Source organism: Saccoglossus kowalevskii, chromosome 6, assembly GCF_978046115.1.
Source record: "Saccoglossus kowalevskii chromosome 6, keSacKowa6.1, whole genome shotgun sequence".
Taxonomy (NCBI): domain Eukaryota; kingdom Metazoa; phylum Hemichordata; class Enteropneusta; family Harrimaniidae; genus Saccoglossus; species Saccoglossus kowalevskii.
Window position 1 is genome coordinate 37297977 of NC_140646.1, and position 24992 is coordinate 37322968.

General features: G+C 35.0%; 1 protein-coding gene across 3 annotated transcripts in view; it reads right to left on the minus strand.

The window, feature by feature from the left end:
* Positions 1–22469, minus strand: part of LOC100313662 (naked cuticle-like protein) — a 30224-nt gene extending 7755 nt beyond the window's left edge. Inside the window, exons 1-4 of one of the 3 annotated variants that reach the window (XM_085499883.1) lie at positions 21858–22469; positions 19753–21651; positions 19494–19526; positions 19213–19334 (exon numbers count right to left, since the gene is read on the minus strand). In XM_085499883.1, the coding sequence (XP_085356009.1) occupies positions 19213–19334; positions 19494–19526; positions 19753–19777 (180 nt within the window). In that variant the 5' untranslated portion in view covers positions 19778–21651; positions 21858–22469. Of the gene's footprint in view, positions 1–5166; positions 5292–19212; positions 19335–19493; positions 19527–19752 lie in introns of those variants that run through there. The other 2 variants (XM_006819683.3, XM_085499884.1) reach the window with 2 other exon arrangements.
* Positions 22470–24992: the final 2523 nt, after the last annotated feature.

The following is a 24992-nucleotide window of genomic DNA, read 5'->3' on the forward strand; positions in this document are numbered from 1 at the left end:
GTTTGTTTTAGAAAATACAAATAAAGCAACCAAGTGATACATTCTTCATAATATTGGAAAGCGCCACCTACAGTTGTAAATAGAAAATTGATGTAGGTACATTCAAAAGGGGGAAAACAATTTCATCAAAAAATTATCTTGAAATTGATGAATAAATTCAACACTCTGAAAATCAAGAGCTCCATTTTGTGTTTAACATAGACATGAATAAGGTAATTGCTGACTGGATCTGTTTCAAGGATGGTTCCTCTTGAAAATTTTGTCTTCTGACCTACTCCCTATTGTGCCTGTTAGATTAGATACAAACGGCCCAGTTGTGTGAGAGAAAGAACAATGTGTTGTTTCTCATAAAAACTGTTCAACTTGTAGTTGCATCAGTCCTTGCAAGTCAATAAAAACGGTGACTGAACTAGCACAATTGAGTCCAAGTGTTCCAAGGCATCTAATTAACATATCTGTGACAAACCCGACCTTTCTCATAAAAACTTTCCAAAGTTTTAATTGTTTCATACCATACTCTGCTGCGTTTAGCAAATATGTGAACACCTACAAGGTTCCCACGGCCGCATATAATTTACAAAAAAAAAAAAATTACACTCCCTCAAACTACCATGATGAAACAGAAATATAGATATATAAAAAAAAAAAAATGTCATGTTTACAAAATAACTGTAACAATGCTTTTGATTTGAAATGAAAATTTCTTGTGACAAAGGTTATATATATTCAATAGCATTCATCTGTACTGGGTAAGAATAGAACTGAATACTGTAGTTCATGTAGAATGCATGGCTCCTCATGGAATCAGGGTGAACTAATTGCAAATGATTTATACTGAAGCAGTGGTGGTACATGTAGCAGTAGAAAAGACCAAGGATTGTGAAACAGTATTATGATAAGGCAGTTAAACTCATTAAATCTTGCTGTATCCCCTTAGCTTTTGTTTCTTTAATATGGTACTGTTTGTTAACGCACAAAGAATAGGTGAATTGTTTAGCCGGGTTTTAGCAAAGGGGTCCTATTGATAAAAGTGAATTTTGCTTTAATGACAACAATACTGTTCGTACATGCCGATTCCCATTTCTTGGAGGAGAGAGAGAGTTCTTATTCAACCGCACAAAAGAAACAACAAAAAATTCACTGGAGCGCAGGATTCATTTTGCTTTCCCCACTCAGGCGGATTTTAGTTTTAAAACAGCCACCCGCTGCAGGGCAGTTTTTACTGAGAAAGATCCACAAAGCCGATGTCATCGCGACAGGCTGGTGTCGGCCTATTACACCAGGTAGAGAACTAAAGCAAATAAGCAGTTGCTACGCAGTGTCCAGAACCAGCACTTCATTCAACTGTATACACACTATTGATCAAAACAACTAATTAAGACGCAGATAGTATTGTTAGCGGCTATCAATGTCAAGGCAAAAGAAACCACCTTCATTGAAATAGACAACATTATACAGTACTTGCTTAAAGGCTAGAACTCATAAACAAATAGTTGACGTTTTATTCTATAGATGGACCACAGTTAGTAGTCAGACAGTGTTTTAGATGGCTAGTGGCAAATCGAATCCACATCATACATGTATAGCGGCTCAACAGTCAAACTGAACACATATGCATGCAGTGCCGATTATTTTTCATCAGTTGTCCCAGGCATGCAACCTCAATGAACACACTTAAAATCCAAGGACATTCAATGACCAGTAAACCGTTTGGTAAACAGCTTTATGGGTTTTTTGTTTTTCTTTGCTCTGTTGAGATCCGTCTGCATGGGAACTGCTTACACCAGTACCAATGTATTAGTGTAAGATTGGGGTCATTTTCAATGCAGCTCTCAGTAGTTGCATTATCTAACATTAACCAGAAAAAGAAACTTTTTTAATAAATGTTGATCACAGGGGTTCCATACTTGATCACTTTCATATGGACTAGTATTGTAATTTAACATCGAAAATGAGTACAAGTCAACAAACAACTCTTTTTTCTTCTTTCATAGCTACATGAATGGGCCCATTAATAAGGTTTTTGGCCCCAGTGGCCATAATGCATATTAACCCTGAGTCCACACACAGTTGTATCGTAACTGCTACTACTGACCGATCATAAAGACATAAACCTCTGACTCAGTAGAGCTGAGCTATACAGCTGTTTACCTTAGTAGAAACCACTTCATGTTGACCCCTATATTAAAAGATCACATCCTTCAACCATAGTTAGTAAACAGGAAGCCACTATTCTGTCATTTTTGGTCTGAGTCATCCTATTCCCAAAGCCATTAACACCATGGCAGTAGGTAGTTTACACAAATTAATAAGAATACTTAAAATTAAAGTTCATTATGGTGTTCATTAAATAGTTCTACCCAGCGACACGACACATTCAATAACATTGGCAATGTGAGCTCTGTAAAAAATAATATCACAATAAACATTTTTTTTTTATTTAAAGAATCTATATTTGTTATTTAATTGTTTTTTTCAAAAAAAAATTAAATATTCAATCTTTCCACAGACATAAGTCCATATAATATTTTACAGGTTATCCCCTAATGGAGACTATAAAATGACATCAAAGAACACATTATTACAGACATTCTTCTTCTTGAAGGCACGAAAGGGTGATTTTTTTTTTAAATGAAGAAAAAAATCATAGTTTCGTAAGAATTCTGTACGAATGTTACTGTCAAAAATCAGTGTGTTTATTGGCAATTGAAATCACCCATCATAAAGCGTATGCGAGTGAAAACTGACCTATATTTTGTTTTATAGCTGTATATACGAGAACGAATGTACAATCATGGGTGTGTACATATCCTGTAAGAAAAGGATATTATATTTTTTCATAAATAAATAAGTTGAAATAATGTGTACAATTTTTATTCACAATTTGAGGAAAACATTCGTCTATTACACAATTTCCTCTCTATATTTCTGTCCCTTTTTCCTGTGTTTATATAGACCTACAAAATGTTTTGCTTTTTTTCAGTTTAACTAAACAAGACATAGATGTGAAAGGAGATTTGTTGACGACATTCACTGCTCAGGTTTACCCACTGAAGGTAAATTTGCACAGGACAACAATGGCGCTTTCAGAAAGGAAGAAAGACTAAATTCACGGCTGTGTGACTCCAGAATCTGGGTCTGTGAATGCAACCATGATGCAAAGCAGCTGGTTTGTTCTCCCAGTAGGGGATTAAGAAGCCATAAAAAAGCAACAAGGCAAATACTTATGAATTTGTATGGCTACCTGTAAAAAGGAAGTCATTTTTTTCTAAAATATATAATTTTTATATTTTATAAACAATGATTATTTTATTTTCATTTTCATTCGGCCTAAAATACGTTCTCCAACTGATCTCATTTCATTTATTTATTTATTCATTTATTTAAAACTACCCTTATGGCCAAAAAAATGGGAAAGAAATGGGAAAAAAATGGGAACTGTATTCTATATCTTGACATACCATATCCATTCATTTAACAAAATCCTTTTAAACTTCCATTTAAGCAAATACTTAATCCAATTGAAATATATATCTTCTGTCAATACAGTACAAATGCATTAACTGTGATAAATTCAGTTACATCAAAGCAGGCCATATCTGGAGTTTTTACTTGGTTCATTAAAAATTGACATTGACATGTTTAGAATCATGAACACCCATTATGGTGGCAATTGATTTACTGAGACCAAAAGGTCAATAACAAGATCAACATTTTATGAGGACAATGATAACAACATTTCTTCTCGAATTTTAATTTCTTTTCTCACAGCAATGTCACCACATTGACGATATCAAATAAAAATTGTTTTAGAGGGGCGTGGACATATCAGATGACCTTTGACCTAGAGGTTTGTGACCCAAATCATGATCAAAGGTCACCTTCCTAAGACAGGCCAGCAACTCGGTCATGACCTATTTATAAGCATAAATACCGTAGTTCAATTGATAATTTCCTAAAAAGAAAAGCGCTGTTTACAGAGAGGAACGTTTCTAACTTGATTTGACACGTTTTTCACAGGGTCATGTCTCCACCGCCGTCTAGGATCATATCCTCACCATCCTCACAGGGTCATGTTGCTATCCTCAAAAGGTTATGTCTCTACTCTCACAACCCACCAAAAATATTTTTACGTGCGTGTGTGTGTGTGTGTGTGTGGAGGTGATCACCTGCGCATAAGGCGGATATGTCGTCATAGTGTGTCGTTATTTATAAACAAGTGTCCACCCAAGAGCCTATGCGTTGTTAGTGTACGTTGCTATCGTCGCTGAGGACTCGATTCACGTGCAGGTGACAACCCCTCAATTTTTATAAAGACAATAAAACAACAAAAGTTAAACCAGGTGACATTTTTCTAGAAACCCCACCCAATTGGAGGAGATTTTACACACATAAATCACAGAGTTTGACACAAGCTCTCAAAACTGCTTAGTTGCCATGGCAACATTTACAAGCCCTTTTATGGCAACTATGCTTTTAAATAATTACCTTTTATGCATTCCATGTGTCATCTTGGATTGTTTTCGCTATCACGAGCAATGTTCTCACGTCTTTTTTAAACTTGACAATGAAACTAAATGAACATTTTATTTTAGATGAATTTAGTCTTTTTTTTAAATTAATTTTCATTTTATTTTTCATTTTTATTAAAATCGTATGTAATGTAGTAATATTATTGGACAGTTCTAAAAAACAAAAAGCTTTAAACGTACACATGTGCATAAACAAAATTGAAGTGGTCAAATACTCTGGTTTGAATGTCAAAAGAATGAATGTGAATAAGGTGAATATTAAAATACAAAAACTCGTGAAGTTTTATATTCATCCTGCAATATCCTACACTATATGAATATTTAAATTTCAAGGTCAACACTCTGATTTTTATCTTACCAGCAACTTGAATAAAGGGGCCAATATTTAACTCAAATAGATTCAATTCCAGTGTATGCTTACCCTATTTAGTGCCCCTCAAAAGCTGGTACACAAAAATTAACCTTACAGGTACACCCCCAAAAGCATATAAATGACGGTCAATTAAAAAAAAAACGAGGTTGGAGCATTTTTAAAGAGAGTCAATAAAGAACGGTAGAAATGTACAGCATTGTGAAGGCATGCAGAAGCCGCTCTATCAGGATTGTGGAATGAGACAAGATATTGACCAGTTACCTTTTTCACTGTCTTCTCCATTGATATGTGCGAGTCAATGATTGCTTTTTGTTGCATGCGTCGACGAGAATTCAGGTATTTGTCATAATGTGAAGCATATACAGTGACTCAATCAGAGAAAGGACAGGAAGTGATGCGCAAATTTGGTCAAAGGTCAATGTTGACAAGAAATCTACATATATACTAATTACTATCACCCCACTGCACACAACTTTTATGCATTTTATGGGTGGTTGAATGTGAATTGTTTATACGGTATATATAAAAAATAATGTTTTTTAGTTTATTATTAAAAGAATTGTATTAGGAAACACCTGAAGTATCAGGCAGTAATAGCATATCACACCACACATTTCAATATTAAAGCTTCCACAGAAGCAGATTTATCTGCAGAAAATAAGCAGTTGTAAAGGTGAGACGATGTTCACTATATTCTGGGAACATCAAAAATATTTTTTTTTCTGAGAACATTTTTTACTAATTCACGTAATGACCATCAGCTAAAACTGAATTTGGTTTATGCCAACTGATGACATCATGTCAAGCTGACCTTTTACTGACCCATCGTAACAAATCACATTAATTAACCAGCCATCTATGCTTACATTTATGCTTCTAATAAGGATATATACATCATTTAAGATGAGAACAGAGATGAAATCCCGGAGAACAGAGATGAAATCCCAGAGAACAGAGATGAAATAACAATAGAACATTTAGTAGCATGTGAAAAATGGGGGGTGGTTTCCCAAGATATCCAAGTACGTTATTAAAGTGTTGCCAAGACAACACTTCATACTCGCTTGAACATTCATACATGTATTCAGTATGGACTAAACCAATATATTCATATATGTATTCAGTGTGAACTAAACCATTATATTCATACATGTATCCGGTTTGGACTAAACCATTATATTCATACATGTAATCACTATGGACTAAACCATTATATTCATACATGTATTCAGTATGGGTTAAACCATTATATTCATACATGTATTCAGTATGGGTTAAACCATTATATTTATACATGTATTCAGTATGGGCTAAAACATATTCATACATGTATTCAGTATGGGCTAAAACATATTCATACATGTATTCAGTATGTGCTAAACCATTATACCCATACATGTATTCAGTATGGGCTAAACTATTATACCCATACATGTATTCAGTATGGGCTAAACCATTATATTCATACATGTATTCACTATGGACTAAACCATTATATTCATACATGTATTCAGTATGGGCTAAAACATTATATTCATACATGTATTCAGTATGGGCTAAAACATTATATTCATACATGTATCCAGTATGGGCTAAACCATTATATTTATACATGTATCCAGTATGGACTAAACCATTATATTTATACATGTATTCAGTATGGGTTAAACCATTATATTCATACATGTATTCAGTATGGGCTAAACCATTATATTTATACATGTATCCAGTGTGGGTTAAACCATTATATTCATACATGTATTCAGTATGGGTTAAACCATTATATTCATACATGTATTCAGTATGGGCTAAACCATTATACCCATACATGTATTCAGTATGGACTAAAACATTATAATCATACATGTATTCAGTATGGGCTAAACCATTATATTTTACATGTATCCAGTATGGGCTAAACCATTATATTTATACATGTATCCAGTATGGAATAAACCATTATATTTATACATGTATTCAGTATGGGCTAAACCATTATATTTATACATGTATTCAGTATGGGCTAAACCATTACATTCATACATGTATTCAGTATGGGCTAAACCATTACATTCATACATGTATTCAGTATGGGCTAAACCATTATACCCATACATGTATTCAGTATGGGCTAAACCATTATATTTATACATGTATTCAGTATGGGCTAAACCATTATATTTATACATGTATTCAGTATGGGCTAAACCATTATATTTATACATGTATTCAGTATGGGCTAAACCATTATATTTATACATGTATTCAGTATGGGCTAAACCATTATATTTATACATATATCAATTGTTTTACTAGTTCTTAGAGTAAACTAGTGATTTCAGTAAACAGACAAACTTAATAGATTATTTTTATTACGTTATGAAAGAAACATGATTTGAACTTAAATATCACACTAACATTTTTTTGCATTAATTTTTTTGTTTTTCCTGAACTCCACTAACGAGTCTCAAGACAATCGCAATTTCCCTGACAATTGAAATTTCCTCGGGCTATTTCTAATTAGGGATGAAAATAAAGGATGCTAGTTATTCCATGAAGACACTGGAAATTGCTCATTCTATCGGCTCTCCATGAGTCTCTGTCAGAGGGACCGTGTGGAATTGATTAGGCATCCAAATGGTATTTGTAGTGGTGTTCGTGGTGCCAGTAGAATTATATGCAGACTTGGTACACGCCAAACTAATCTTGCCGAGTCTCCTGATAATCATGTACTGACAGAGCTAGGATAGAGTATCCTCTTCTATTACTTAGAGATGTATCAATGATACATACACCAGAAACCAAAGAAACCTGGCAGCTGTTTTATAATTTTTCAAAACATGGCAGTCCATGTACATGTAGCATTAACAAATCTGGAATTGCAATATAATTTTTGCTACAAAAATAAAATGCACATTAACAAATAATTTTAAAGATTTCATTCTCTAGGAAGGGTGGGTCAGCTGTTTGAAGAGCCCTTCATTGATTTTACAAATATGAGGAGGTAAATATGTACACTATTTAGACTTCTTTAAAAACAAACATTTGAATCAGTTATTCATATATTAGATACTTCAGTACTTTCAATACTGGCAAACATTATTATGTGTACTGTTTTGTAAAAAGCACCAAAAAGCCATTACATTTTGATACAAAATCCTCGGAAATTTGCACTGCTACAGAGATAACATAAATTTGTACGTGCCTCAGAGTAAAGAAGAAGCAAATCAATGCATACATATGAATCAATCACTTCTTTACAGATACAGAATCACCCTGACAATCAACATTTTCATTAATCTACATAAATTGAACTGTTTTTTCCATAATATGGTAGTCTTAATACTGCTAATGTATGACCAGTCAGTTTAATAGGAAAGTAAATCTCACAAATTATAGGCAACCCAAATTATTGTTCAACTTAGATGCAGTGAATTCATCATAATCAATAATCACAATTCTGATTGCCACTGTTTGCAACGAAGGGATTTTTAATCTAATTTTTGATCATGAATATCTGACCATGACTGTATTCACTATGCATCTTATGTTCACTGTGTGACAATCATAGGGGATAGTAGAATACGTATATAATTTAGGCTGTTCTTCTTAAATTGAAGGAGAAAAATCATCAACTCACAAAATGTTTTTCATAAAATAAAAATTGTATTTGTAAGCAATTGTGATCATGCTCAGTCTGAGAAGTTCATGGTGTAACTCAAACTTGATTCTTGTCAGGTCATTCCAAAGTATCAACAAGAAATGCTTTCCAGAAACTACTCAATTAAAAAGGAACGTTCACGCTGTGATGTGAAATTAATGCTCTACTATGTACAGGTCACCTGATGTAGCCTCAAATACCACAGAATGGTTTAGCTGGTGTGCTATGTTGTTTATGCATTTATCTATTTCATATACACAAAATGTAATTTTGATGATTTATCACTAATATCACCAAAAAATAATTCTTAGAGATATAGTGTGAGAAAAAGGTCTCTCTTTCATTAATTTTTCAGAAGTTTTTTCAAAATACACAATGTCTTTTTAGACACATAAAGCTATTTATTGTGCAAAATATAGGATTATTTCCAAACTACATCAATCTTTGACCTGTTTTTTGAAGTCATTATTGTCATGTATAGGGGCAACAAACTTGATTGTCTATCGGTGTATAATAGAAAATTAAAAAAAAAAAATATTTTCTATAGTCGAATAATTAAAAAAAAAATCGTGGCAACATTTGGGTTCAGGTTTTGTTCTTATAATAATAATAACACTAATTTTATTTATAAGACTAATTTCCTACAGGGTGTTATTTTTGGTTTTAAATTGGATTGCAGGACAATTATCCAGCTGGAACAGAGGAGTACATATCCCACCATCAATCAATCAATCAATCAACCCACATCAAGCAAATGTCCCATAATGAAGACAATTGTTGGCCATAGATTGGAAGAATTAAATTCCCAATAAAAAAGAATACATATCAATAAAAAAAATGGTTCATTCTTCTAGCTTATTGATATCACATTATTCGCTCATAAATTTAGAAACACCCACCAACACCAACACCCAAGACATGAAAAAACACCCCTCACACAAGAACTTGATTCCCATCAATGCTGCACTATTAGAATAGTGGGATCTGAAGCATTTCCATTTCATTGAAAAAAATCATAATCAAAGAATGATATTTGTAAAGACAATCGACACAAACATATGATCACTTTATAGTGGGGCTTAGTTTGAATGACCTTTAAACTTTGACTTGCTCAAACCAACCTTTTTATTTGAATTCAACAGTTGAACATTATAAGCTTAGATTTATCCTCACCAATGATATTTTTACCAATAGTTTCACATACTACCGAGTTCTTCTTATTAATAGCATGTTTCCCATCAGTGTAACTATACTTGCCAAAACAGTGATATAAAGCATTTAATTCCCATGATTAGATGATGACATTTTTGAGAAAAATATTTATAGAAGTTGACTTCATGTCTAGGAACCCAGTGATATTTTCACTGCTACAAATGATTTTACACTGCCTTTCAAAATTTGTCTCGCAACATTAAAACGGTTTATCAGAACCATAATTAGGTTGAGATTATAATATACAGCAGTGCAAAATGAACCACTGGTATTGAGGTTGGTATTTCAATGCTTGTATCCGAGTAATAATAGTTTACCCTACGCAGAAATAATTGGCAACAATATAGTAAATGAATAAACAATTCAATCTCAGATGTTGCTGATGTCAAATTGTAAGCCAATCTTATTTGAACTTATTTTTATTACCAAGATGAGTTTACTGCCATAGATGCAACGCAGGTGTAATTCAAGAACATTTAACAGTGTAATGTCTACCCTGATGAAGTGGAAACAGTCAACAAGATTGTGTTTACAAAACAGGTATTTACAACTACACTGGAGGAAACAAACACAAAAGGTGATTAAACCATTGTAGATAAAGGTGGGGGTAGCATTACTTGAGGAAGAGTTGGACATAAAGCTTGTTTTGGCTCTGCATACATCTCGGAGAGTTCAAACAGTGCCTGATAATCATACTTATGAAGGCAGCAAAATCTGCGCCTTTTAAAAGCATTGCCCTTTTTTTCTAACAGATAACACTGTGGTGACTTAACAGCATGCCAAGCCTCAGTATGATAAAGCTTTTAACTTTACTAAATTTCCAATTCAGCCATTCCCCAGGAGTATATTTAACGCATTCTCCGTTAGATTGGGGGGGGGGGGGGAGTACTTCACAGCTCAAACTAGCCAAGCAGCAACCTCAGAAAATTCACTCAGGCTCAATAATGGACAATAATACTGCACTCAAATACAGTTCACAAAATCTGAGCACAATCATTTTTAGTGCCCCTCCCAAACTATAATAACAAAGAGAATCATGGGTAATTTGGCTTCAATCAGTTCAATCCCTACAATTGTGCTATTTTGTGTTTGATATCATAAATGTCCACAGTACACACAAAACAGAAAAGAGTAGAAAAATACAAAATCATTATTTTAACTTTTAAATTTCTGATTTACTACATGTATTTCAGAAGACTGAACGGACCACCCACTGAGTACCAGACACATATTATTTCACCTAGATCACCTGCATACGGATTTGGTTCCTCAGCTAGTATATCCTACAGCCACAATCTTTATGCTATTATAACCATCTGTTAAAAATATCTTACCAATAACTGAGACACAACAAAATAATGAACAGTGTCCTATCAGATAAAAGTTTAGAAACACAGAAATTTGATCTTAATACAATGAATAAAATTAAATGGGATTCAAAAGTGATTTCAAACGATCCATACGTCACAAATCATGTGATTGTTTTTAATTCCAGTGGCATTAAACTTTTATGTATAACTTCCGGAATTTTTGAGACGCATTAATGGAATGTTGGGATAAATTCTTTTTTTCATTCAGAATCATAGTTTCCACGTAATTTAGTTCAATGTAAACTAAGCTGAGTGTTGTAATAGCTAGCTCAGACCTGGTTCACTGATGCTGAATAACCGCACCCATTTGTTGCGCTCACTTCACCTAAATAGGGAGGGGAAAATAATACTTTTTATCTTTACAATTAAGCTACTAACTCACCAAGAACTCATGCTTTATGAACTCATACCGGCACAGCTTTAATAAACAATGGTCAAATTCTTTTCCATTCATAAATGCTCTTAGCGTTTAAACATCCCATTTTCAGGGCGCGTGTGACGTAGTTACATGTAACATACACACATGTGGTGTTGACATTTCACAATGTTGTTCATTTCACACGTAATCCAATAGGACTCAACATCTTAACTTAAAAGATCCTATTAATGCAATGATATCCAGAGATGTTTTCAAAACAGCCTTCTCACCCAATATGGTCTCCATATCTTCTAGTTCATCTCAACAAATAATGAAATATCATATTTAATCACCTTAACCTTAGAAATATGTATGGTATCAAAAAAAGCTTAAATGAGAGAATTTCTCAGATATATTTGAAAATATTGTTGTTCAAAAGAAAAGTTTTGTGTAAATAACACATTTGCCTTGCATATGTAGAAGTTACTATGTGTAGTATGGGACCCACATTGAATGTGAGTAATGGCAGTGATACCTGCAAGGCCTTCATAAGCATTACTACACAAAGTTACAATGTCCACATTTAATATACTCATGTGATATCCAGCAGTCAAGTTTTATATAAATACAGTAGTGAATGAATACATCCAAGAGGTTATTTATGAAGAGGGAGGGAAGGGTGAACATCTGGTGCATTTATATTATCTCATATACAATTTATAAACACTAATTGTGACAAAGTATCAATAAATGCATCAGACCGACAATTTTTTTTTTTTTGTTTTTATATCAGTTAGGACAATAAAAAAATTAATGAGAGATAAAGGAAATACAATAATGGATGTGTGATATCAGATTTATTAAAGTTTCAAACCATTCAGCCAGCCTGTATATGTAAATTACAACGAGATACAAATTTAATAAAATCGCTCAGAAATCGTCAAGTGTTTTAAGTTAAGGTTAGGGATTAGATGAAACTATTTTGATGGTCAGTCCAGTATGTTTCAAGTTTGCTCTCATAAGAGTCAGACTACTTTAAACAACTTTGACAGTGCATCATTAGTATGAAATTTTGACTGTTTTGTATAAAGTGTATTTTCACTGGTTTTTGATGAGTTGAATGTAAAATATAGGAAAAACAGTATACCGTGAAATACTTTATTTTCGCTTGGAATTAATTTTCGCTGAAGGAAAGTTACAGTGTAAATAAAATCCAGCGAATATACCTTTTTTTTCTATATTTTACATTCAACTAGTCAAAAATCAGTGAAAATAAATTCAATACAAAACACCCAAAATATCCTTTTAGTGAAAATTAATTCCAGCTAAAATAAAGTATTTAAAAGTATCCCTCCAGTGAAAATAGCAAAAGTAAATTTCAGGTGAACATAAAGTAATTTACAGTATGTGGTAACAAGTACAAGTAACTCCAGCCAAAATAATCAGAATAAACATTACCAATAAGCAGCAGGTTTATTTTGAATCCACATTAACAGGGGGTCTGAATCCTGAAGATGTTCAGCCTTTATGCTAGGCCAATGTTAAGAATGTTGCACTTGTAAACAAGTCATCATTTTATACTGAACTGTCAAAACCTGCTTTTCAAGTTCCACTCGCTTTCTCATAACCCCTAAGGCAGATAGATAGCAGAGCGCTGATTTTCATTCATAACTACCACAATACAGTGTGGAATGCAAGGCAAAGACAACAAATGACCAAGTCGTCGGGACAAGAGACCAAGATACAACAACATATTGTTGTTCTCAACTTCAAAGGCTAAGCGTTAACTCTTTCATGATTTTCTTTTCAGCGCTACATTAAACCTAACTCAACGACTCTTGATGAATCAAATGACATGAATAACAAGTGATAATAGTCGTACGTTGTCACGATGTGTAACTTAATGCAAAAGTATAGTTAAAACTAAGGTCAGTAAGGGTATAAGACAAATTTAGAGAGAGCTTGTCATTTTGGGACAAAATCGGTATTATTTGTAATAAAGTTACACACGATACACTCTTCCACACTTTCTTAAAGAAACTTAATATATACATATATTTTAACATATTTTATGTGGTAGTAGAACTCACGTGAATTAAAAAAATACAGGAACATATTAAATAATAACTCACTAAGATTATCTGTATAGTTCAAGCATTCACAATTAAGAGAATTAGCAACAGATATAAATCAAATGCACACTACTCGATAATGGCATCCCAGAATGCAGCAGTGCAATCTCTGGAAATTGATAGTTTCTTGTTTTGAGAACTCAAGAAGAATTTGGAATCCATGAATTTAATTCAGTTAGAAACCTAATTAATACAAGGCATATGTTTTACAGAAGGTTACCTGCTATTTGCAAACAAGAAAATCGAACAGACTTGTTATGACCCCAAACTACATCATAATAACTCCATATGGCCTAGAAATAAGCCACCGACAATTAGCAGTAATAATACTTCTAAAAAAATAAACTAATGATCCTCTTACCCGGAGTAAAATATTTTGGATCTGAAATAAAAAGACATATACACAGATGTCTATAACCATACAGGTCATATTCCAAAAGAATTTGCTTTTCAAAGTTAATATTGGAATTTGAAATACACATTCATTTACAGATGCAGTTTGTATTTGTCTGTTTTATTTAATTATTGGGCAATTACAACTGGTTTGCACAATCAATAATATGAACATATTTTTAATGTCAAAAATTAAATTTTGAATGCAAGTGAAATGATTTGAAAAGTGAAATAATGTCCCTTTCCATATTGTTGCAGAAAGTACCATCACTAAAAAAGGTGAATGCACTATCCATTGGAAAAAAAATCGGTCTATGTAGTATATTTTGAATGTGACAATGGTTAATTTATTCTCTTCTGGTTATCAACTGATAATTCAAAAAACGAAATCCATTTAATTAAAAACAACAAAGACATGTTATGGTCACAGCTGAATTTGCAACAATCAATACCACTGATACATATGTGCAAGTACAACGAGTGCTATCAAAATAGAGAGAATAAAAGGCGCAATGTGTCATCGAAACCATTCAAAATGGCCGACAAAGATGATTTTGAATTTTAGTTTTAACTGCATATACAATCACATTTTGATATTTTTATCAGAGCGACATTGACGTCAACTTCAGAATAACTGTAGTGATTTCGACAATATTTCAAATTATTCTGACACTAGCATCCATTGGTTTATATCTCAGGGAGTTTCAAAATCGAATTAGAATTTTTATTTTCTTTCCTGCACAGCAGTCGACAACATTACAATGTTCTTTTCAAATCACCTGACCCATATTAAAAGAGCCTGTGCAATGCAACTACGGAAAAGATATAAAATTTTATCACCAGTCTGCAAGTCTGCAGCGGCTTTATTACCTTTTTCTTCATTTCATCCATTCTTCTGGGTTCGTATAAAATGTAATTTCAATCAAAATTCAGAATTCATTTGGTGGTCTTCCTTTTTGGTATTTTTTTCAACGGCGACAACGTAGACAGGATTTATGAATTTTCTTTTCAATCAATCACAATATTGTTATATACTGTTGTATAAATTTGATGAAAAAAAATAGTATTTTCATTCAGGAACAGGGACTTTAATTTTACGATTTCAACAGTATTTGAGTATTTCTTATTAGTGGGCAGCAAATTTGCAATTATAAATAATTCTGCAACAGTAAAACCATCTTACTTTTCACCAGTGTATGGTAGCAATGAAATGACTCACTGGTCTGAGTTACTTAATGTATATAAGCATCCACAATTCATTTGAATGAAATATTCAAGATATTTTCAGTGGCACAATTAAACACTTCCTACTGAGCAAACCAGGAGGAAAAGAAGTTTCTATTGATAACTGTCTAACTGTCTAGTTCCTTTTAAGAATCCAAACAAAGAGCTTACACATGTAAGTAAGTAAACTTCTTCTACTTTCAATTGGTTTTAATTGACAGATCGTTCTTGTGATAGAAAGTCAGATTACTCAAATAATTAGGAACAGTGGAGAAGGAATGCAAGTAGTACTTCATAAAAATTATATTCTATCTATTAAAATTTTGTATCAATAAAATGTTGGGCATAAAAACTCCACTTACTAAAATGCCTCAGGCCTTCAACTCAAAACAATTAAAAGAGAGGAAAATCGGATCAACCAAATAAGCCACAAAGAATTGCCTTAGTGTCAACGATGTCAGCATATCTACAAAAGACGACAGTGCTGACTCCTTAACAAATGTAGGCATTTAAATAAATACATACACATATCTTACACTTCAAAGAGATTAGAAAACAGGATGAGCCTTTGATGCTGACCGCAAGGGTCATTGACACTGGACCTTCTAACAGAACTGGGACCCATCCCACTATATCAGCAGGTCACTGCCTGCACAGTGTAGATATTGCTATGGATGACTGGTCAAAACAACAGTAGACTGTACTCTGTTAAGAAATCACTTATCAACTATGATTCTCCTCACAAACATCCTGTCTTGTCTCTTTTACATCCATCTTTCTCTCCTCCAAACCAACTTTATACATTTTTAAGTCAATTTTCAAATCAGTTTTAATAACATTTACCAGTATTTTTGAGACATCGATTCGAGTCTGAATAATACAACATTAGGGGTTGAACAACATAAAGTTGATGAATTCTGAGAATTTACAAAAAATATTTTTTTTAAATTGCACAGGGAAAATGACAGAAAAAAAAACATTTATACCAGAAAGCTACATCATTCTAATACAGCAATCCTATAAGTTGCCATCTTCCAGTGAATTAAGTGCACTTGTGTAGCGTCAAAATGATGAATGTGAGTGAAAGCAATGTCATTCAAAGCGACAACAATGTTTGGTTGTTTAGTCGTTCATCATCTAGTTTAAAGTAAATCTCTCAAAGACATCAATTTCATTGATAGATAACAAGAAAACAATAAGATTTTGATGGACAATTTGAACAGCTTTTGTGCCATCGGTTTACGTCATCAAAGCGCTCTGCCACTAGAGGGCACAACTTATGAGAAAGGTCCATTTCTGAAAGTTTTTATATTCTGCTTAGGGAGTGGGTGGGAAAACACAACTCAAATAGGATTTAAACTGATATGCACTATTATTAAAATTTTTAAAACGAAAGAAAAAAAAGCTATGATATTTTTAACTTACTTCGAGTAATGTGTGAATTACTAAAAACCATTTAATTTTTACTTCTAGGGTTTTTTTGATTATTTAAAGTGTCACTGCCGTCTTGCAGTTCATATTCGGCAAAATGGGGTGTGACTCCTTTGAATACCATTGATTTACAGAGACCTACAAAATTAAAGCACTTTACAGCATAGCTACATAAATAAAAAAATAAAATCTACAACCACAAACATCCCCCCAACATCCCCCCCCCCCCCCACACACACACCTGCATTCTCACTCTTTTAATCAGAGTGAACAAGATCACTGACATTTTCGAATTTTGGATAAAAACATAGAAAACCTGACATGAAAATGTTCAATACTGCATGAAGCATTGACAACTATGGTATTAAAAAGTCATGAATTCTTTGTACTAGAACAATAGCAAATGGAAGCGCCACTTATATTCATTCATTTTATCATCCATTACTGCACGGTGAACATAAAAAAAAATACAGGCATTAAATGACTAACCCAGTATTTACAACAAAACAACGTACTTGTTAGTACAATCAGAACTATCAAATCAATAATCTCTCACAAGGGGACTTTACAGCCAGAGTAAACAAGATGTCTGTATATATACTCTACAATTCAATCATCTTAAACCATCCTGTTTTTCTTAATTATTATTTCAGTTGTTTATTCTATTTTCACAAAAAACCTTATTAACTACACATTGTCATCAATGAATTGTTACTATTTAATGAAATGGAAATATAGTATTGAAGAATTAACAACACAGAACCATTTAATGAACCAAAGGGGATCCCATATTATAGCAAACTACAAGAAAAAAACATACATAACATCCATGGTTTATTATACTAAATTCAGTCATGCTTTCATCAAAGCTTTAACAAATGAACTTTTTTGGCATAATATAGTCATGGTATTGTTAGTGTAACCAATCAAATTTCTCTTAAACACATGCAGCATGCATGGTAAGACTAAACTAATTAAGCTATATGGTGAGTTTTTGAATTTTTTGTTTTTAATTCACAGTTAATATGACTTGGTCAGTTCATAGAAACACAGCTGAAAGCTTTCTAGATGCTCACTTAGGCCAGAAATGATCAATAGAAATAACTCAAATACCAGAGTTAGTACCAGTTCTCCCACCCACCAAGAGCTATTTTTTTTTCTTTTTTGAACAAATATGAGCAGTGCCATTGGTTAAAGTTGTGCATACTTTTTTGGCTAATAAAAAATACTCATTGAACATTAAAAAAAGACTATTCAGGACTGAAGGCTATGTCATCAATATATTTATACTGTTTTATGGGAATGACATCTACAAGCCCTAAACTGGTTTATTCCAGCAAACTCAGCATACACTGTGCTAACACCCTTTGCCTTCATAATGAAGTTGGACATTTCTTTCTACTAGCAGTCCTTTGATACTAGCATAGTGATCTCGTCATGGGGATTGTATTAAGATATCCATGCCTGTCTTTAAGACATTTGCTTTTGTCCGTTCTGGTTCTGTAGTTACTATGGTTACCTACATCTATTACAGGTCCGTGCATGAATTCACGTTGCCTCGCTACACTCTTTCCTCAATAGGCAACCAGAACTAAATTTATTCCCCCTTTTGTTTTCATACTCAATTGTTCAACTTCCGGTTGTGCAGGCATCTCCGAGTGTTTTAACATGTCCATCTCGGATCTACGGATGGTTCTCTTTTTTTAATATGTATATCGATATATATGGGGGTAACATACATATCGCAGAGAAGGGAAGCTTAAAATTCGGCGCAAATGAAGGTTACCATTTAATTACAGACGATACAAAACTGGAAATGAAACCCAGCACAATGTATTAATTATGAACCAAATGACTTGACAACAACAATTTGATTTTCAACAAAACCAATCAAGACCATGAAAGAGAAAAGACCGCACGTCAACTGACATGTATATTTAAAATTATTCGAGCAACTTCTCGCTGGCTCATGTTTATCGCAGCCACGACAGTAAATAGTAAATCGTAAAACAGGCTAGAAATTAAACGAGCATGAGGCTGCCTACGACCTTGCCTTGCTGCGTAATTTCAAATACAGCCGCAATGTAATGTTACCGTAAGCACTCACGATATAGCACGGAAAATGATGTCCTCTTTCTGTAAACGCCGCATGAATTCTGCGCTAATGAGAGAACGACATGGCTTTCCTGAAGTTCAAGGCGGATGGCAATGAAATACGATTCCTTTGATCAGTGGATACAAATACACAGCAAACTGGAGAGCGTGTTTTCTGCAAAACATTGCCAGCTCAAGATCGGCCACACACACACGCACGTCGATTTTACCCCATACATCATGCAAGGCCCAGCGAACAACAAACAACACAAGGGATATCCTCGTCCCGATTTCTCGCCATGTGTGGCCAGCCCGACACGTACCTAACGGCAAACTGTCTTCGCGGAACAATCAACGCAGATTCAGACCAAAGACCGCCGAAACAAATAGTAGCAGAACACGAAATGAATATGCTGTTCAACGCACACTTACCGGATTCAATCGGCACTCTTTGTAAGTGGCCAAATTCCAACCTGTGGTCGATTTCTGACGATTGTACTCCTCTATGTTCCGATATTTGGTATTGAAGTTGCTATTGAGAACGTAGGTTCCACCTAGATTAGATACAAACATTCATTGTATTTAATTGTAAAATAAAATTTAAAAAAAATTGTATCTGATGCGACGAGACCTTCTTAGGTCCATACTGAGGCTAACTGTAGCTCCGATCCTGAACGGGCGATTGCGCCGAACTACGACTGAAATGTGCTCACCTTCGGGACTCTCACGTTTCTTGAACGGCACAGCTGCTTGAGTTACGACCAATAATATAAAAATGACAAGTAAGGAAAGAAAAGAAAAATTAATACCAATTAGAAATTAAAGCTCGAGAAAACACGCAAGCTCCATAACAAAAGCCAAAATATGACATTGTACGCAGTGTGTAAACTGTGTACGTTCGGAGTCAGTAGCACACACACTCCCTCACGACACGCTATTCAAGTTGACCGAGAACGACGTATGAAAACGTACCGTGTTTACTCTGAAGTTTGCCCATGCTCAGTTCTCCTGGCTCGCCAGCACAAGCCAAAGGCTGCGCTCACACCATCTAAAATCCAGAAATGACGAAAACAGCAAGTATATTCCTCAACGGGGTAGAAAATCCACAGCGACGCGATGCTAGCTGCGTGTTCTTCGGCCCGCGCCAATGACTGTGTAACAAGAAGCGGTATTCTTCACAGGGTTTTGGCGTTTATGTCGGCTCTCTTTGGGATACTAGAGCCAGTGACTGGTGGGCGGGGCCAACACCTCGCCTGTCACCAACTGATTGATGGCGTACTACAATAAAAGCACCCGCGCTCTAAACACACCTCCTATTGGCTTTCCCCGAACTTAATTATAGTGCTTTTGTTATAAATCTGTTCATTGGTCTACAGTTATGGGGTTGACATTTTTGGGGGGTACTATTCATGATCAGAGCCGGATAGATGCAACTTCAACATCGTACAAGGGAGCCGACAATACGTTGTTGCTTTTACCTTTCGATACAACGGAGTATTCGCACGCCACCGTGAATGTCATAAAAGGAATAACATACTTTTCGATTGTAAAATAACAGGAACAAATTCTATAAAATTATCATGCGGAATGCAACCGGTTAAAATACAACGGCCGTTCACATCTATAATAAGCCGTTATTATTTTTTATCATTTTTCCTGTATTTGCGCAGAACCATTTTCAATCTTGGGAACACACATCACGCTCCCCGACTCCGTCGCTGGCGTTAGTGAATTTACTGTCGCAATTACCGGGTTGTTTTAACGAAACAACGAGATAGCCGGTGCTAATATTATGTTTGAAATAAACGAAGTAATATTAGCTCGTTGCGTTGAATCACCGGTAGTCAGTTCACGAGTGGTGAGGCGGCATGTCGGCATCCTTTTTCAGTAGAAAAGGACTGTAGGGCAGCTATGATGTAAAGCTTTTATTACGTATACCGAACACTTTATCACACCCACCATATTTTGTATTTATACTCTCAACTAGTCGCACAGTCTACAATATTATTATGACGGAAATTTTATTTATTTATTTATTTTTACATTTAACAAATACATAATATTAATCTCGCGTTTTGCCGTTCCAGTTTGGTTTTCGTACATAAAAACACGGCCTACAAGTTATTTCATTCATTTTACGAGCCTTTTACGCTCACTTGTTAAACCGACTTCAAACATTGCCGTACCATATGGGCGTTAATTGCTCGTTTTCGCAATGGTATGGTTCTCGGTACTGGGCTCCAGAGGGCGTCTTACAGAGTGAAACGCGACCGCACAGACAACTGAATAGAATACTAGTATACGAAAATAGCTACAATCAGCATTTCACATCGACTAATGGAAAACTATATTGTTTCTTTCAACTGCCAGTGGCTTATTAGCCTATTTTACTAGTGCTTTACGCGCAACAAGAATATGCTCAAGTTTCAACGTAAAGGTTCGAGATGAAAATTAATTTCCTTTGCTGACCCTTAGCAATGACCCCGGGGAGGCGGCATGTTGCGGAAACTTTAAATCTAAGTGAGAACCGCGCGGATCGAATAAAGTGGAGAAGAAGAAAAATAGTTAAAGTCAATTGAATTCCAGAGTTCAGTTCAAAGGGCGGTTTTCACGAAGAACGACGGTGAGTATTGATTCGGGAACGGATCATGGATGAAGGCGTTGTGAGCATCCAGTGCTGCGGGAGAAAAGTGATTATTTTCGGCCAGAGAGACCTAGCAGCGCAACCATTGTCGCTTCTTTCGATACAAACTACGTCTTTAATTATAGAAAACGTTGAGCTGAAGTCGCTGCAATTCCTTGGCGGGGTCGATCTTCTCGTTGTTGTTCGTGTACCAAGGGACTTGAAACGCCAGAGTAATTGATCCTCAACTTGAAAGAGAAGCGATATACATTTATAGTGAACGATGTTTGTTTCATTAAACAAGCCCCGGTATTATCCGTTTCTACTCCACTGTCCCTGACCGTCGTAAAGATGATGTGATATAATATATTTGATATGGGATTATGGTATCTGAATACCTCTACCAGCGGTTTATTATTTCCAGAAAGACAGTAAATATTCTTCTCCTACTTACACTTGGTTTCATACCACTACTGCAGCCTGTGTCAGTCGGCATGTGGACTCGAATATTACGAACGCAGCAAGAAGGAACACGCGCCGACTGACTATCTTCCAAGTGTCTAGTCTGTTAGAGAGTATGTCCATCACAAACATATCGCTATAAATGTTTTCTGTTATGATCTCGTAAAACCGAGACTGACAACCAGTTTACTGTTTACAAGCGAAATAAGTACTTTGGTTGCGCGACCTTGCTCAATTTGTTTTTACTGCTTTCTGAGAATACTTGGTTGTTTCCAGCTTCCAATCACGTTCTCGATACCATGAAATCATGGGACACGATTGTTTACATTATTGCTGTGGCAACACCCCTCTTATGAGCCCGCCATGTTACTCATATGCGTACTGCCACAAACATGTTGACTCTCCTAATCTGTAATACGAACTAGTACTGCAAAACACTTATTTTCACTGACATTTAATGTAACTAATTTTAAGTTCACCAATTTGCCAGAGAAACAATGAGTTTATTGTTATTTTACATGTCAATGTGGATTTAATTTAGCGGATTTTACTTATTAGTGAAAATAACGAAATTAAACCGCGTGAATAATTAATGCATTTATAGTAGACGGTGCAAATTTATCCTGTTGTGTGTTCGGTCTTCTTTTGTACTTGCTTTACTTTACGCTAGCAGCCACTTAAATTTACAAGTTACACATACCTGTGTAGCCTTCTATGGATCGTTTATTCGGATTGTGCTGTGGTCTGTGATATTATTTTAGCCTCAGAACACACTTTTTTTAGTGGTCTGAGGTGTTAGCAGTATGCACCACGTTGTAACATATATATGCGAAGCCAAAATCCTCAGCTTCTGGTCGTGTTTTGAGCCCGGATGCACTGAAATGATGAATGCCACTCTATACATAATTTCAGTTATTAATTAACAGCTTACTAATTGACAATACATGTACTTGTTTTTACTGAAAGACAACTATAGGGAATCGGGAAAAAAACGTCAATTAATCTGCGTTGCCGCATGCCTACATTTTATGAGACAAGAGTCCTGATCGTGAAAACGTATACTGTAAAATACTTTATTTTCGCTTGGAATTAATTTTCGCTGAAGGAATGATTCAGTGAAAATGAAATCCAGCGAATATACTATTTTTCCTATATTTCACATTCAACTCGTGAAAAATCAGTGAAAATAAATTCCATACAAAACACCCAAAAAAAAGTCTTTTCAGCGCAAATTAATTCCAGCTAAAATAAAGTATTTTACAGTATTCATAGATCCGCAATTAGCAATGTAGCTTGTTCACGGAGCATGAATTATGGCTGTGCTAATAACTCAGACCACTAAAAGAATGTCTGAGGCTATAATAAGTTACGCAATAACGGTGGTTGTCAACAGAGACAGTTTTAGTCATTGTTCCCTTTTATTTGTTACCGCAAAGAATTCCTCAGTATTGTACACCCTCGACAGTAAACACTATTTAGTCGATTTACGCTGACGCCACCCTCGAGTGAAGTCGGCGTCTTTTGAATCGTTGTGCCGTGCCGTGTTTACAACCTCTTTTACAATCGGCACATTCTGTTGTCCCACTATGACAATCGTGAGAAGCCTTTCGCCCCGTTGTCGATATAAACGTTACAACACCTCCCGTTGTGGCATTTCTTTCGACTTACGATAACGCAGCATCGAGGCAAAGAAGTGTTACTGAAGTGACCTTCAGCGTCGCGACCTGCGACCCCTTTGTTACGACCCGAATACCTTTGGTACACATTTCCTCCGACCACATCCGGCGCCACAGCCACGTTTTTAATAGCCGTGCAAAAACACAGACAGCGTTCTGGATACGTGTTATTTAATTCCCATTTTGGAAACCCAATATCCTTGAATTTGTTTCAGTACGTGTTTGATATCTTTTGCGGGATCGTTTTATATTATGCATATTTATTGTGGAATATTTTCCTGATTATAGGCGCAATATTCAGTTAATATCTAATCAGTAATTCGCCCGTAACGTTAATAACTATTTCTAACTAAATAACATTTTAGCATACATGATAGATATGAATGTTAAACTCAGATGACATTTATCTTTCGTGGATGCAAATAGTTTTTTTTTTTCAGCGAGACAGTGTGTCAGTGAGAAATGTTCTATTTTCGTGAAGTTATAAATAACAAAAGTAGTTTTTATTTCATTTCCGTATTACACGCTAAAATCACAGGTGTTACTGTCACCTCGAATTGTTTCGTACACCTGCTAGAACAAACAACTTGAATATCATCAGTTAATTGGATGGCACTATAGCTGTGCTGCAAACAAAGTTGCCCTAAAATCTGATATTGATCTACTGGTTTCTTGAAGCAACATTGTGTAATAAAGTTATTATTGTTTGCAACGACACTGTATTGCTGGTTAGATGTACAAAACAAATTCCACGTCGTCCGATACTTACGAACGAAAATAATTGCAAATAATTTGACGAAAGAAAAAAATATAACGCAACTTCTTCAACAGATCCTGGGAGAGATGAAACCATAAAAATGTACACCGTTATTGCGGACGTTGTCTTTCGCAATATTTTTGAGCGCTGTCACGTGGCAATTTTCGATGCACTGTTCGTCGTGTTGAAAATCGTGTATAGACGAGAGCTTCAAAGAAGATACTCAGTTAATTTAGGCTGAAGTTTACACGCACACATCACAAACAATAGACTAAAAACGTTTTTCTAGCCCACCTTTAATATTGTACAAGTAAAGAAAGCATAGCGTCATTGGAAGAATGCACCCCTCGTGGGCGCCACACACGCAAGGAGGCGTGTCTCCCACAATACTAGTTTCCCATCAAGCATAGCCCGGCTCAGACTATGACTGTTGTGGTCATTTAACGACGGGTCAAGGCTGCCACACACGTCAAGATTGTTGTAACATCGTTAGTATATTCGAGGTGTATGTTCAACGTCCCGATAGCGTCTTCGATAATGCTATGACGTGGATCAACTATTGACCAATCAAGAACAAATGACTTCCAACATTCGTATTACGTATATAAACATTTTCTTCTATGTTATCGATAAAAGGAAATTGCTCGAAACGACTATTTTGAATGGTTCCTAAGGATAGCGATTACCAAATATC